This window comes from Mirounga leonina, unplaced genomic scaffold, assembly GCF_011800145.1.
Source record: "Mirounga leonina isolate KUSES-001 unplaced genomic scaffold, KU_Mleo_1.0 Mir_174, whole genome shotgun sequence".
Lineage (NCBI taxonomy): Eukaryota > Metazoa > Chordata > Mammalia > Carnivora > Phocidae > Mirounga > Mirounga leonina.
In genome coordinates, this window is record NW_023270451.1 from 50725272 (window position 1) to 50742501 (window position 17230).

At 40.8% G+C, this 17230-nt stretch overlaps 1 protein-coding gene across 11 annotated transcripts in view; it reads right to left on the reverse strand.

Moving 5' to 3' along the window:
* The window catches only part of ELMO1 (engulfment and cell motility 1), a 540114-nt gene that overhangs the window by 330326 nt on the left and 192558 nt on the right, over positions 1-17230 (reverse strand). For 10 of the 11 annotated variants that reach the window (XM_035020922.1, XM_035020919.1, XM_035020915.1 and 7 more), the window contains 2 exons: positions 13936-13971; positions 6525-6624 (listed from right to left, as the gene is read on the reverse strand). In XM_035020922.1, the coding sequence (XP_034876813.1) occupies positions 6525-6624; positions 13936-13971 (136 nt within the window). Of the gene's footprint in view, positions 1-3710; positions 4011-6524; positions 6625-13935; positions 13972-17230 lie in introns of those variants that run through there. The other variant, XM_035020925.1, reaches the window with a different exon arrangement.

The following is a 17230-nucleotide window of genomic DNA, read 5'->3' on the forward strand; positions in this document are numbered from 1 at the left end:
AAAGTACAGGAAGTGTATGAGAATTTTAAGATTCTCAAAAGGCTGCTTGAGCTCCTTTCATGGCTAATAAACTTCTCCAATGTGTTTACAGTCCCTGGCAAGCCTTTGCCTTAATCTTCACAGTCTGCTCCCCTCTGTCAAATCTACCAAGCTAAGGCCATCTTTTTCTGACAAAAATCCAATTCCCCTCATCCTGAGATCATGGTTTAACACCTCCTTTAGACCTCTGCTAAACAGAATGTCAATTCCTCAACTTCCTCACCAACACCTCCTCCACCATTTTCCATTATTCCAGCACAATTCCTGGCACTTATTAAAAAACTGAAGAACTCACACAGAAGTTTGTTGACAATACTTCTCATTTTCTCAGCACTCATGCCATCTTCCATGTTCCTTTTCTCGTCCCCATTTAGTCAAAGTGGATGTACCTTTAAGGCTCCATGGAGAATCTTCCACCTGAGAGCTGACTGTCAAACTCCCTCCCCCACCCTGCAGCCTTCACACCCTCTTCTCACTCATCCAAATAGTATGTATTGGTTGGCTGCCACAAAACAGGCTTATACTGTCCTAGGATCTGGAAATAGAGAAATGAGCAAAACCCACAGGATGTTGAACTTCAAGGCCCTGTCGGTCTAGCAAAGACAGAGAGATAAAAAGGCATTTACCATGAAGTACGTTAATTCTTATTCTTGGCATCCCAAAGTATAATTCCATTTAGATATTCCAACAAAGCCTAAAATTAAATGGTGTGAAAACCAATCTCACTGTCTTCTTAATCCTCCTTTCTCGAAGATCACCTTTTTCCAAGTTTGCCATAATCATTAGTGATTCATAGTCCCAGGCCCCTATGTCCTGTAACCATGAACCATTTGTGAGGTTTCCCCTTTGGTATACATTCAGGTTTACGAGCACAACCCTGGCCCAGAGTCTAACTCACTCCTGGATCCCTAAGACAGCATCAGCATCTTCTTCACTTTCCTCTCTGTTCAAGATTCCCCTCTAATAAAATGTTATCCTCTACTTCCAAAAATATCCTTTTTATACTATTTCCTTTCTCAAAATATCCAACCAGAACTCTCAATGTTTTCTGATACAAAGTACACCTTCTGCTAATGGGTTATAAAGTTTTCTACAAATTATTGGCAGTCATGTTCCCAAGGGGCTTGCTCAATGTTGGTAAAATAGTTTGTGGTCTTTGCTTTATTTCAGGCATATTTAAATTCCACATACATATTCCATTTCCATTTGCCATTTCTATATATTTCTCTCCCATACAACTAGTCCCTTCCCTTCATCAAAATATTCTTTAAAGATAATCTTTCCTATTAGCTCACCTCTTTTGTGACATATAGAACCTACCATTTCAACAATCCTAATGCAGGTTACAGGAGCATTTTGTTGTAACATACTTAGCTGAGTACTGCCAGGCAGGCAAATCATTAGAGACCTATGTACAAATCTGGGGGTGATACTAGTGGCATTTTTTTTTTTTAAGATTTATTTATTTATTTATTTGTGAGGATGAGAGAGAGAGAGAGAGAGGAAGCACAAGCAGGGGGTGAGCAGCAGGCCGAGGGAGAAGCAGGTTCCCCACTGAGCAAGGAGCCCGATGCGGGACTTGATCCCAGAACCATGGGATCATGACCTGAGCAGAAGACAGATGCTTAACCAACGGAGCCACCCGGGTGTCCCATTAGTGGCGTTTTTAAACTAACTTCTATCTTTTGTCTTTACGTGTCAGTTGTTTTAGGCAGACATTTAAATGACCCAGTATTGTCATCTAATAAGTACTTATAACCAAGGCATCAGTGCTGAGTGAACATAATGACCGAGGCACCTTATCAGCACACGTACAAGTCTGCCAAAATACAAATGCTATTTTCTATGTCTATTTTGAAAACAATTGATCTTAGTATAGTTACAGAGCATTAAATATTTCCTGGTTAAATTTTCATTTCTCCCGTCTCCCTCCACCCCCCAAAAAAATCAGTAATGACTTTCTTTGCCCTTAGACTATTCTTGGCTCCATGACTGCACTTTCGGCTGACACAGGTGAGCCAGGCTAAGCCAAAGCACAGCTGCGTGAAAGTAAGTCTGTACCACAAGAAAGAAGAGGGAAGAGTTAGCAATAATTATATATACTACCTTCCACATGTTTCCAGTCATTTAAAAATGTTACCTAAATAATACGAGGAGTATTTGCATGGCTTCTTAGAGGCCAAGGGGCATCAGTGCATGAATCAATGACACAAACTATTAAAAGCACATAAACACTCCTTAGAATAACTTAGAATGAGATCTTAAAATTCTTCCATGCTATCAAAACTGGAAAGAACCATAGAGAACATGCAGCTCCACTGTGGTATTTTAAATTATCTGGGCAGCGGCCCATAGATCTCTCAAGTTTTTAAGAGGTAAAAATTACTGGGTCTGCATGCTGAACTGGCTGGATGTTCGTCCAGGCACGGAGAACACTGCAGGGTGATCCAGACCCTCCTGCAGAGCAAAGGCTGCAAGAACATTTATATGAAACACGCCTTCCAAGAAAAGGCACTGGTGTTTTACTTGGCTAGGGGAAAACCAAATCGTAATACAGAAAGTTCTAGTTGTTTTGCGTGTGTTGTTTTATTTTGTTTGGGTTTTTTCCCCTTCCTTTCTTCTCCATACCTTCCTACCCTCTCTCTAAGCAGCAAGTCTTTAAAACGAAACATTAGATATTAGCATCAAGGGATTCCATGTTTCAAAATGTTTGTGAAATGATGTTACTTATCGCAGACAAAGTTTGTAAACTAGAATCTAGATCCGCACATAAGAAAACAGATAGTAAGGAAGAAGACAGGGGCTGGCGGGGAAAAAATATTTCTCCAAAGTGGTATGAATTTGGCATTAATAGGAAGCCAAGTCTGGACCACAGAGATAAGCATCTTTTGTCAGTGCATTTCCTAGTTGAGTTTTGTCGAGATAAAGCTCCATTTAAAAGACAGTTGCCTGCATACAATTCCTGGGTTGTCTAAGAGCTGAATTTGAAAGAGCTAATGAAAAAAAAAAATTAACCTTACAAACACTATCAATTATAAAGTCATTTTCTGATGACCATTTCTCAGATTCACATAAGGGACTGAGCTCTAAGTAGCAACGCAAAGAAAAGAGAATGACCAGGAATGAGAACATGAGATTCATTAAATGTATTGCCTTTTGAGAAAACATTTAATTTTTTATTTAAACTGCCAAGACTGCTAGTGTTTGCTTCCTTAGATTTTTTTTACTTAATTTCAGTGAGTGGAAACCATTTTCTTAAGTAGTCAGGTATTAAATTATTGTCATTCTCTCTAACCCCTTCTCACATCATTTAATGAAAGAGTTTTGTAATTTCTTTCCATTCATGACTGAAATTTGACTTGAAATATATTTAAATACAATGTCACTATATTCCTTCTCTTCCTCAAGTGCTAGGGTTTTAAAAAAAAAAAAATGCTTCCGAAACAAATTTCATTCATTCATTTCACAGAAATGTATTAACGTCTTACTCTGTGCCAGGCCCCGAGGATACAGTCATGCGGAAAGCTGTGGTTCCAGCTCCCTGTAACTCATGGTCTAGCGGGAGCCAGTAAAAAGAACAAAGAATCCACAGAATGTGGTAAGTGTAAGCACAGGGGCACACGCAAGATCCAAGGAGAATGGAGAGCAGAAGAAATTACTTAACTCCGTACCAGTGAGGTCGGGGAGGGCTGACAGAGGCGATGCTGGTTCAACAAGTCTTCTGGAGCTGTTTTTTCCACCACTTGAAAGCACAGGTGCATGACATGGGGGGAAGAAACCCTTAACCATGGGACTGATGACGCTCTTCTCCCTATGACATCACTTAACCGCCCCAAGGCACTGACTGCATCCTCGCCTCCTGGCCAGGAGTAGCAAGACAGCCTGTTCTGTTCTGGAAAGGATTGCTGTGAGATCAAAAGAGATATTGTAGATGGGGGTGCCTGGGTGGCTCAGTCGGTTAAGCATCTTCCTTTAGCTCAGGTCATGATCTCAGGGTCCTGGGATCAAGTCCCACATCAGGCTACCTGCTCAGCGGGAGCCTGCTTCTCCCTCTCCCTCTGCTGCTCCCCCTGCTTGTGTTCTCTCCTCTGTGTGTGTGTGTGAAATAAATAAATAAAATCTTTTAAAAGCAAGAGAGATACGTGGAGGAAAGCACAACACAACTTCAAAGAATTCGCATTCAGGACAGCATTGTTTTTAGAGAAAAGAGGCTCTAACAACAGACAAGCGAGGCAATTGGGATGTAGGAAAGAAAGGCCTGCCGTTAATGAGTTAAAATTTTTTGTTAAGTATGAAAGATCCACAAAGCTCAGTGTCTTCGGATTTGAACTTACTTCCCTAGATCTTTTAGCCTAGAAGGACAGAACACCACAATTTGCTCTTCACATTTATAATTTACAGATTCCATTTCCTTGGCTTTCCCATCTACAAATGTTTCTTTTCTCTTCAGCAATTCGTACCACTGACTGATAACAGGCAAAAAGAGGTTCCTTTTCTAGTGGTTCCCATTAATCAGCTCCTTTGGCTTTATGCCCTTACATAAGGAAAGAGAATTCAGAGGTCTGTCGGGAAGGCCCTGGGTTCCTGATCAGCTCTTGTATGAAATTCATATGCAACATCGTACAAGCATCCATCTGTGGGGCTTCCGTTCCCAACACCCTCACTCGACAGGTTAGGGGCTCTCCTGTACCTTTCAATTCAAGGCAGTACCTCCCTCAAGATATGGATTAACTTCAAAAGGAGAAGGAGTAACTTCACAGTGAGGGGACCCAGCAGATACCACCTCAACCACATAATCCAAGTCAACATCGCCATTACTAACACGTATCGACTTCATGTACCCTGATACGATGTGCTGACAGGACACAATATCACTTCTCTGGTATTCTTGCCAAAAATGCATCACCTTAATTTAACCATCAAATATCAAACAAGTCCAAATTGAGGGACATTCTACAAAACAACTGACCAGTACTCTTCAAAACTGTCAAAGTCATGGAAGACCAGGAAAAACAGAGGAACTGTCAGATCGGAAGACACTAAGGAGGCATGAAAACTAAATGCAATGTGGGATCCTGGATCGGGTCCTTAACCAGACAAGGGACATTAGTAGAAAAAATGGTGAAATCAAATAATGGTAATGGTATCACATCACTGTTCATTGTACCATCATTATGCAAAATGTGAACCTAGGGGAAGCTGGATGAAGGGCATATGGGAACGTTCTGTACTACTTTGTGCAACTTTTCTATAAGTCCATGTGATTTCAACAAAAAAGGTTTAAAGAATTTGGGGCCCCTGGGTGGCTTAGTCTGTTAAGCATCTATCTGACTTCGGCTCAGATCATGATCCCAGGGTCCTGGGATCGAGCCCTGCACTGGGCTCCCTGCTCCGAGGGAAGCCTGCTTTTCCGCCTCCCTCTGCCTGCCGCTCCCCCTACTTGTGCTCTCTCTCTTTCTCTCTCTCTCTTGCTGTATCTCTCTCTGTCAAATAAATAAGTAAAATCTTTAAAAAAAAAGAAAAAAAGTTTTAAAAAATTCAAGTGACTTTTCTGGATTTTCCTTTGATTTTCCAGCTTTTGCACAGATTCTCTAAAAGTCTTTATTTTAAACAACCCTTCCCAGAAATCTATACTTATAAAATAAATTTATGAATTCCAAACATCTCTTCGCTCCCAATACAATAATAGGAAGAAAATGCCAATACTCTTATAAACAATTTCACAATTACAGAGAGAGGAAAAATAAATTAACAAATTAATAAGTAATAATAATCCATTATTTAATGCCATATTTAAGAGTTATCAAGGCAGGACTATTTATCTGTTGTTTGAAGACTAGAAACAGAATTGTAAGTTTGCAGATGTGCCTTTATACAATGCAACTGCAGGGCATGGTGGGGGCTCTTGTGCCCTCTGCTCCCACACCAAATCCACCTTTCCCATCCCTTTATTAGCTTCCTCCTAAAGGAGGAGGAACGGATCCCAGAGACATTTATTGCACCGTGATTACAAGTAAGTGGGCTCAACCTAAGAGGAACTGAACCCAAGCACACCCCCTTCTCTTACATCGCTGCTTTAAACCCAGGCATGTAGGAAATCAATATACTCTGCCTCTTTCCTGTTCCCTGAATACCTGACTGAGGGCAGAAGGTTTACAAAGGACAGAAGGAACTCTACTTGGGTCTCGAGAACAACCAAGTCCTGGACAGGGAATCTGCAGGGACTGCTTCTTTGGTATTAACAGGACACCTTGATGTCCCTTGACTGTGGGTTCTCACGTGCAAGCCCTTATGATCCTGGTGGGGAGACAATGTCATCTCCACATAGGATTTAGGCGCCTAGACCCCCACATTCATAATACTCTCAACAACCGCACCTACCTTTAACACAAAGAACTAAAGGAAACAACAACACAGTAGCTTCAAAGCAGAGCAAAATATCTATGAAAGTAATTTAAGCCTTAGAAAAGCACAATCTGCATTACCTTCTTAATAAATGCCACTGAAAACGTATCCCAGGACACTATTCCGTGGTCCATCAGCTCAACAAAGGCCGTCAGGGTGAAGGACAGCATGTCTCCAAAGCTGGAAAACACAAAGGGGATTAATGGAGATGGGCCCAAGAGCTAAGCCCAAGGACAGGCACAGAAGTGAGAAAGCTTTAGAAGAGTGAATACAACAGAACTGTCAAAGATCACTAAGAGAGGCAGCTGGGCCACAGGAAACTTCCTCAAAATTGTGAGCCAACGGGAAGGAGGCAGGTGGGCTTTACAAAGAAAGCCGGGGCCTCAGTGGGACAGACCTGGACTCGTACTGACTCTCACTCTGGTGAGCTATGTCACACTGGGCTATTCCCTAATCTCTCTGGGCCTCTGTCTTCCCAGCTGAAAACCAAAGAGTGACACCTGGTTAACACAGGGCTGCCTGTACTGCCCTTAATAACATGCGTAGCACATAAGCATTCAGTAAATGAGAGCTCAAAGAAAGATGTCTCAGCCAAGAGAGGGCAATGTGCTTCTTTTATTATTCATGGGTATCTAAAATAATTCCAGTAAGAGTATTAGCACCTTGCCGAGGATCTGAGTGGTCCGTGTGTGTGTGTGTGTGTGTGTGTTTGGGTGAAGACTTACACACATAGATACAAATATATATGTAAGTAAGCATATTCATTTCTATGTTACACTGGCCAGCATTTTACCTTTATTATAGAACATCTGTGAAAATAATTATTTGCTGGCCACACCGTTGCTGTGATTTGGAAGGCTGTCGGGAGGGTCTAACGTGTGGGTTAGAAAACAGAGCAGAGATCAGACCCACTCAGGCAAAAGCACTGTCCTTTTAAAACAGCTCCACCCATGTCCCTGATCAGACAATATCCTGGTTTCTAATGCTCTCAAAACAACCCTTAACAGACCCTCAGAATCTTTTAGGGAAACTCACCTCTACTGCAAATTATCATCATAATAAATGTTAACTCTCAAGATAAGTACTCTCTCCAAGCACCCTGAATGAGGCCCATCAGGATTTCTGCACTGTGTGCAACCTCAGACACGTGTGCTTGATTAAAAAAAAATAAAGTTGGTTGTTCAGATTTTGAATCTCTAGACTCCTACATACCACAACTGCTCTGCTACAAAGGCTCATGGAATGTTTAGACTGAACCTTCCCATCTATTTTCAGCTAACAGAATAGAAAACAGCTTCCTAACTTTCCTTCTTGCCAGGGCTCTCAGCCCAGCCTCGGGAACGACCTTGGGAACTGTGCATCACTTCAGAGGCTGTGAGGCTCTCAGGGGAAGACCGTGATCCGAAGCCACCAGAGATCAGAGAGGATGCGATGCGACATGTAGACACCGTTACATGGATGGTGTCTGGAGCGAGACAGCAGTTTCATCTCCAGCACTCAGTGGGCAAGTTACTGACGCATGCCGGGCCTCCGTCTCCTTCCTTATTGAAAGTGACGGTGGTGGTGGCAGGGATACTCTACTGGGGATTTCTGGGGGGAACAGAACAAGCTACCTCACTTCAAGCTCTTCCCGCAGGGTGGAGACATGCGAGTGTTAGCTATGACCATCACGTAAAAGTGATCTTCCAGAAAGGTCAGCGGAGTCCACGATCTTCAAATGTTTACCTTCATAGTGTCAAGGACTCTCTGTCCTTGGAGCCGGGGGTGGGGGGTGGGGAGCAAGGAAAGCCAAACAATTCAGGCCAGAAATACTTTTTTTAAAGGCTTCTCTGAGTCACAGACTAGCAATACCCATCTCACAGGGGCTCCCTAGGTGGCATGCTCCCCAAAATAAATTCCATACCAGAAAACCCAAACTTACTTCAAGGAGAATATATGAAGAGTAGAAAGATGAAAAATGGGCTAAAAAGAGTAGCAAGAAAGGTTAAAAAAAAAAAAATCCAGGAACGACTCTCTACAATGAATCACAAGAAAATCCAGACGTCAGATTGTGGGGGAAAAATAAAACAAACAAACAAACAAAAAAAGGGAAACTGCCTCAGGAAAATAAGAGAGCCAGGTATAAAAGCAATTAGTAAGATTTATTAATAAAGTATGTTGGCATGAGTATTACTGTGAGAATGTTATTACATGATAATGTATAGTATTCATAGTAAACAAATTAGCTAATGTATTATTTTATTATAGCATTAGTAATAACCACTATTAGCTAATTTATTTTCCTTTTAGCTAAAGAAGGGGGAAAACAAGCATATGGTAACTAATCATTGCCATTTGCTTACACCTGGCAAGTTAAAAGACCTTAACCGCTAAAAGACTGCCACGTAAATGACATTGGAGATCGGCACCCACAGCTCCATTCAGCACAAACACGGCCTCATGTTGTCACTCACAGTACAAGCATGAAACAGACAGTGACAAAGAAAAGCACACGCTACTGCCATCAAACTCTTCTTTATACCCCCGGGAGCTAGTGGAGACTGAGAACAGAGATGGTGCTAGTCTTCCTTTACTGCTTTAGAAACAAAAAATAAGTTATATTTATTTTTTTTTAGGACTTTATTTATTTTTGAGAAAGAGAGAGAGAGAGCAAGCGCACGAGTGGGGGTGAGGGAGGGACAGAGGGAGAAGCAGACTCCCCGCCGAGCAGGGAGCCCACTGCAGGGCTCAGTCCCAGGACCCTGGGATCATGACTTGAGCCGAAGGAAGATGCTTAACCGACTGAGCCACCCAGGCACCACCCCCCCGCAAAAAAATAAGTTATATTTATGCTCTCTAATTATCCGAAGGCAAAATGACTCTGTTCCCCACTTGAGAGGCCCATAATCCAAGTGGCGTTAGTAACCCCTAGGGATTGTCCCGCTTCCTCAAATGCTCTAGAACTCTGCCCACTGGACTCCAAAGACAGACTGCAAGGACTTGGGAGGGAAGATGGAGAGAAAGAGAAAGTATCATTTGGTTTCCAAATCTCCAAGCTTTGCTTCTGGGGCCAGGATTTCCATCTCCATGGTTGCGACAGAGATGGAGCACCATTTCTGCAACTGCAGGTAGGCCTTTCCGTGCTTTGCGGTCATCTATGAATGTGACTGATGGGTAAGTGAGAGAAGCTTCTTCCACATCACACACCAAGGTGCCCAGAGCAGGGATCGCTCCCTTGGTCCATCTAATAACATTTTATATAAATGTTGTATTATTTATATTCATATTTTATAGAAATATTATGTAATAACATTTTATTTATATACATATTTTAAAATATATCGCATGTTATTAGACCACATAATTCTATTTTATATTATATATAACAAAGATGTTATTAAACATATATGTGTTACATTATCTATTATATTATAAAAATATACACATGCACATATATGCCTTATATATATATAGTGCATATATAAGATAAATATAAGTCACTGTGACTGGTTGCTAGATGGCATACTAGGTTTCCACAAGAGGAATTTTTTTTTTAAACTCAACCTCAAACCCTCAACTGCAAAGAGAAGATGGCCATGCTAAAATCTTACTATGTTCCAAGTCAAGGGACTCAATCATCTAATTTCAAATGATGCAGCTATAAAAGCCCTTATCGAACCCCGACATAGATGTTTACTCTCACTCCTAGAGGAGAGACTGAGGCTCCAGAGACAAAGGCAGGATCCAAGGCTCTCTTTCTGAAGTCAATGCCATGTGCACAGGATCAAGGCTAAACGGGTTACTAGTATAAAGCAACCACATGGCACACGCGGGAGCACTTTTATTTGTTTGCTTTATTTGTTTTTTTATAAAGTGCTAAGCTAAAGATTTCGCAGTACTGACTGCCACAAATTAAGCCGACTGCAAACTTTACATTCTGGTTGAGAGCCCTGTCACAGCCAACATGCCATGTGTGCTGGAATGATTCAAATAAATGTTTCTCATCAACTCAGTAGAGACCATCTTCCTTCCAACTAAATTCAGCCAATCTCAAAAGCATTTCAAATATAAGCTGATAAATTTATAAAAGAGCAGTGCTTCCAAATGTTTCGACTGGGTGCCATGCCCAGGGCAGAAGGGGAGAAAGATGCAAGGAAAGGCCACTTTTATAGTTATCAGTAAATCATACTCAATATATCCTTAATTCCTAAAGTTAATGAATATAGTTCTGCCCTGCCCTTTGAATTTTTCCAAATGTTATCTGTTGTATGGGGTAAAAATTATATACATAAAAGATTATACATTTCTAAACCACCCTTTAGACATTCCCTTGGCCTTCAGATTCATAGCATGACTTATGTGTGCAAACGTCCTTTCGGCTCCTTAAAAATTTAACTGCGAATCAGTTCTGGACTCTATTCTATTCCTTTGATCTGTCTATCCCCTTATACCAATATCACACTGTGTTTATGACTTTAGAGTAAGTTTGAAGTCAGTTAATGAAATCCTCCAACTTCGTTCATCTTTGTTGCTTTTTCAAGACTGTTTAGGCTATTCTAGGTCCTATACATTTCCCTTACATCTTAGGACTGGTTGCAATTTCTTTTTTAAAAAATCATATTGTGGGGCGCCTGGGTGGCTCAGTCAGTTAAGCGTCTGCCTTCGGCTCAGGTCATGATCCCAGGGTCCTGGGATCGAGCCCCGCATTGGGCTCCCTGCTCGGCGGGAAGCCTGCTTCTCCCTCTCCCACTCCCCCTGCTTGTGTTTCCTCTCTTGCTGTGTCTCTCTCTGTCAAATAAATAAATCTTTAAAAAAAAATTAAAAAATAAAAAATCATATTGCATTGGGGGCAACTGGGTGGCTCAGTCGGTTAAGGGTCCAACTCTTGGTTTGGGCTCAGGTCATGATCTCAGGGTTGTAGGCTTGAGCCCAGTGTCTGGTTCCACACTCAACAGAGTGTCTGCTTGGGATTTTCTCTCTCCCTCTGCCCTTCTCTTCCCCCTCGCCCCCCGCCCCCCCAGCTCATGCTCAATCTCTCTGAATGAATGAATAAATAAATAAATCCTTAAATTTCGGAAGTTTGACTACAATGTTTCCAGATAATAGCTTTCTTTCTATTTATCCCACTTAGGATCACTGAAATTCTTAGCTCTATAAATTTATGTTTTTCAACAAATTTTGGAAACTGGCATTATTTCCTTAAATATTTTTCTGCCTCATTCTCTCTTTCCTCTCTTTCTGAGACCCCAATTAAATGTTACCATCTCACACATCAATTACTCACTATTAATTTCATCCATTCTTTGGAATGAGCAATTTGTACTGATACATCTTCAAGGTTACTATCTCTTCTGACATCTTCAACTCCCATACAGTGAATTTTTCATTTTAAATATTATACTTTTCAGTTTTATAATTTTCAATTGGCTATTTTTTATGGTTTCCATTTCTCTGCTAAGACTTCTCAACTGTGCACGCAGTATACTAATACTTTCTTCTTCTAATATATTTATAAACATTCTTTAAAATCTTCATTTGCTAATTCCAACACCTGGGTCATCTCAGGCTCAGCTTCTACTACTTGCTTTATTTTTTTTCTTAAGAATTTTTTTTATTGTATTCTGAACATTGGGAATAAAAGACTCCCAAGTCTCAACATCCAGTTTTGTTCTTCTGAAGAGTGTTTTGTTAAAGCAGAAAAAAACCTAGCTAGAATCAAACTCCAAATTCTGTAGTGAGTGGCAATTTAAATCTCTCCTCAATTCTTTCCAATTCCAGTTGCTATTTTTACCAGGCCCTTTGGGGTTCTCATACACATACACATACACACTCACACACATGTACATTCACACTACTGATTTGGGCTGATTTTATAGGTGGTTATAAATAGATATGTAGATACAGGGTCTCATCCTCTGAGCTTCCCTTCTTTCATGGAGTCCCCCCCCCACCCCACAAGGTAGTTGCTCTGTCAGTCCCAAACTATATCTTCTTAGCAACTTACCAAGACTAAGGCTTTCAGCCACCCCATGCTAACTGGATGAGCAGGTATCTTCAGGCAAAAGCTACGAACACACAAATCTCATCTGAGGCCCATTTGTTCTTCTGAGGATTGACCTCCCTCTTTCTACTTTGGGTTGCTCTCCAGTTCCTTCAAGCAGTTGTTTTTGCTGTTTTTGTTTACATTACTTTGTCCGGTTTTGTAATTGTTATCTGTATTAGTCTAAATAAGATAGTCTACCATTATCAGAATGAAGGCCCTGAACACTGATTTTGTCTATGTCTGATAAATGAAAATCATGGTTCACATGTAGTCACAGTTGCAGCATCCCTACATACCAAAAGATTAAAACTATTGGCAGATAAATTTTAAGAAATTATTTTGGCTTCAGAGCCCCCAAACTCCTCGACATCAGCAAATCATATGAGGTTGTTAGAGAAAAACTCAGTTTGAGTCCCAGCTCCACCACCTGATTTTAACTTCTGTATCAAAGAAATAATACTCATTATACTGATCTTGTGCAGTAATTTTTAATTCACCAGTGTGAATTAAAAGTAATGAGTGTAAACATTGAGACAGCGCCCAGAACAAACTCTCATAAAAGAGGGCTTCTGCTGCCATTACCATTAAGTGTGTCTATTATATTAAATATATATATCGAAAGAACATTTAAAAAATTCTACCCTCAAAACTCAATAGTGCTTTTTACTTTATCAGGATTTAATAACTAAGGAGTATAAACTTTTTTTCTATGTGAGAAGGGTAGGGGAAGATGAATGACTAAAACCAGTATTATACACTGAAGGCAACTGGAATTTTCTCTGAGGACTGAAAAAATAAGGTGCACATTTTCAGATGCTGTTCAGTCTTGCTTCTCAAATTGAAATTATCTGCTTAACAACTTGGCAAAATGGAAATTTGTTCCGCCTACTGTAGAGTTTGTTAGACCCTATTTGGACTCACCTGGTTCAGTGGATAAGAAAGGCACTGAGGAGGAAAAACTCTGAGGAAGAAGTTCTGAGATCTCCAGACACAATTATCATGCAATTCACTTGATAGGTGACTGAACACTTTCTAAGACTCCGAGTAAATAATTTTCATACCATACTTCAATCCTGAATGTTTTTTTTAATGTGCATCTTTTTCATACTGAGCCATTGAATAAAATCAAAGACTTTTAACTTTGAACATCACATAGGCCACAAAAAAAAAGTTTTGTTTAAAGTAATATATAAAATTATGCCTAGCCTTGTTCCAGGAGAAGGATAGTAATTCTGATGTAATTATTTTGTGGCTACAAACATAAAATATCTTTTCTACCACCAAGCAAAAAAAAGGGGAGGAATAAATTTTTGAAGAACCAATTAATAAGAACATCAAACAAGCAAAGAAAACCACTTACTCAAAATATCTAGATGCATAGTTACACAGTAAGTCAGAGGACAGGGTTTAATTATGCAGAGAAGAAGGAAGTGTTACATCATCTATATTAATTGATCATAAATTCTTACCAAGGCTTCATGATCTTCTGCAATTTCTGGTATCGTCTGCAAAATTTGAAAAAAACCATATGAGGAGCTTGTTTGAAAGCAGTAATTTTTACACAAAGAACATATCTTGAAGAAAGCTCAGGATTAGATATAGGGGAGATTTAACTGCCATGATGTAAAGGACTTTATTCATTTCAAAACATTATTCAAAGTAATAAACTGGTGTTCCCCACTGATAAGAAACAATCAAAAGACAGGGTTTAAACCACTGTAACCAAACCATTGCATTTACTTAAGAGTAAAGGCAACCAGCACACTCCATTTGGATCAGAGTGGGCATATGTTCAATGGGGAGAAAATCCCTAGATATAAGACTGGGCATATTTTTAATGAAAAAAAAAAAAAAAAAGACACTAGACCAGTTCTTAAGTATAATCTCAACAGTGAATAAATAATTGATTATCTTTCTTTGGGAAAATTCTCACTAATTCTACTTTGCCCTTTCTTGAGAAAAGATTGCCTCTTTGCAGGGAAGACATCACAAGATACTGCAATAGTCCTGGACAACAGATGGAACTCTGTGATGGCAGCCTGAAAAAAAAAAAGGACAAATCTCATCTGCAAGAAAGGACAACCATGTTTCTTAAAAAACTGCGGCCAAGAAGATAAGGAAACAAGTGATGTTCATCCCATCAAACCACTTCCCATCCCTCCAGTCTGCCAAATTTCTCTGGCATTAAGTATGTTCTTCCCTCTGTTTTGAATACCCTTCCGCTCTAACCAGCTTGTCCAACTAGCTAAGTTCTACTCCAAACTCCCCAGATTCTAGGCTCCTCTGGGAAGCCTTCCTGACCTCTGATTTCCCTTCCTTGACCAGACTGAGGGTGGCACTCACACCCGCACTCGCTGAGAGAAATATTAGCTGTAGTATGACTTAGGTAGGACACCTCACTGTCCTTCCAGCTTCCTGAAGGCAGGGGCTTTGCCCGGTGACTGAGTACTCTAATGTCAGGCGTAGGCAGAGTAGATACTCAATAAGTAGTAGATGAATGGTTCAGCTCTTCAGATGAAGTGAAGTTTCATTTTCATCCACATAAAATGTAACCACTTCAGAAACCTAACTGACCACAAGGAGATCAGATCTTGTCTCTGGTAAGTCAGGGCAGGTGGGAAAGGGTGTTGGGGGAGGGAGGATAAAAATGTATATAGCCATCTTCTTCTTCCTCCTCCCATCCCCCTCCTTTACCTGCCTTTGGGGGGGGGGGGGAAATACAACCTTCCTTCCCTCCCTCCTTCAAAAAGCCACTGGGCAGGGTGAAAGTAGTAGGTGACCGACCAACCACAGGGAGGCAGACCTGAGCAGAGGTTGGGCCCTCTCGCAAGGGCCGAACACCACTGTCCACTAAAAGGAACTGGGCTCCTTGTAGAAACGACTCCCGCCAGGACTGCAGCGAGGAAAGCTCTAGATAAGCCCGGAACAGCTCACGGAGCCAGAAAGGAACGAAATGCTCAAAGAGTAAGGGGAGACAGGTCAGAAGGGCACAGAAGGCTGCTTGAAGCTTCCACAGCCAAATCTGGGACAGACCAAACACCAAAAGAAGTAACAGTGACAGATCACAGCTTACTGAATTAAACAGAACTGAATGAGTCCCCGTTGTTTCAAAGAGTGGCATATGCTGGTACTGTTGCAGAGCCCAATCTCTCGGGGGAAACACACAAACCTGATCTGTACTGTTTTCTGTCCTCCGTCCTGTAACTACTCCAAAATTACTTATAAATTACAAAGTGGGGTAAACATGTTATGGCAGAAACACCTGGAAGGCGCTCTCTTAAGTGGTCAAAGCGAACACCAGTAATAAGACACACGGACATCGTGTGTCATCCACAGGATGCAATGAAGAAAACCATAAGCATCAGTAATATTCCAGCCAAAGACGTATATAAATATAGGTTTACCACAAGAAAACAATACAGGATAAACCTGTAGGGGAAAAAAAAAAAAACAACTGTTCCAATGGGAAACTGGGCGTACTATTCTGAGTTATCAGATGCCAGCCCGGTTGTCTCTAAGTTGTAGGTAACTGGTGAATATGTACATTCTGTCCCATCTTGTAGTGTTTTAATGGACTTCCTCCTTGCAGATAAAAATCCAGTTTTGCTTCCATTTGCGATTCATTTCAACATCCCTTTGCTCCATATAAATTGGTGCCCTTTTGACTTTTCCTTTGAAACCGTTAAAACATCTGCCTCGTTCCCTCATATCACAGGAGTAAAACTGTTTTAACACATGTTCAGTTTTGTATCTGTATGAGGGCCATGCTTTTATCTCTTCCTAAAAATCACCTGTAACGAATTACCTTTTAACAAACCCAAACTGGAGGGTATTCTAAAAGTGGCTGACTTATCTTCTTAAAAAGTGCCAAAATCAGGAAAGAAGAGGAACCCCTAGGGAATAATTCCATATAGAACAAGATTAGGAAAAGACAGGACAACTGGTGCAAAGGTGCTATCTGGACACAACAGAGACAAGTGTGAAACTTGATCTTGCAACTCCTCCAGTAAGTAGAGAACTGTTCAGTTAATTAAACAAGGAGGCCATTACCTGAGGTGGCCTTAGGGCCAGAGGCCTATATAAGCAAACCAAAATCTAAGCCTGTAAATGCTGCAAGGTTACCAAAAAAACAAAACAAAAAACCCCAAACATCCATATTTATGGATGACATATCACCAACATCCAGCTAGGCTCTAAGCTGCAGCCATTCAAATAATTGCTTTGCTTTGCTTCCTCCCCTTCTCTATAGAAGTCTTTCCCCTGGCTCCTGCAGGTGCAGCGCTCCTAAACACTTCCAGTTTGGCACTGACTGCTTCTAATTGGGTTTTGCTTAAATAAATTCTTAAAATTTTAATATGCTTCAGCTCATTGTTTAACAGAACCGGTTCAAAATAAATGTGTATGTGAGGTGTGTATGTGTGTGTGATATAAAGCTATCACTGCAACTTTTCAAAATCGCTTTCTGGCCTGGTGCCCGAACACCTTCAGGTTTTTATATGTGTTCCACTTGCTGTAGCAGACTCTGGCCTTGGAACGTTCTCCCTGACCAGTGCTTCTTCTCAGCTCCCTCTCAACTTTGGGTTCAGATTAAAAATAAACAAAGAGGAACTTTTTGTTATGATGTCTCTTTTCCTAACTGAGGTTCCCTCTCTCCCTCTCTCGCTCTCTCCTTCCCTCTTTCTCTCTCTCTCTCTCTCTCCATATACCCACTTTTAAAAGAAACCTGACCAGGAACAAATGGTTCTAGAAAGGCTGATGTTTCAG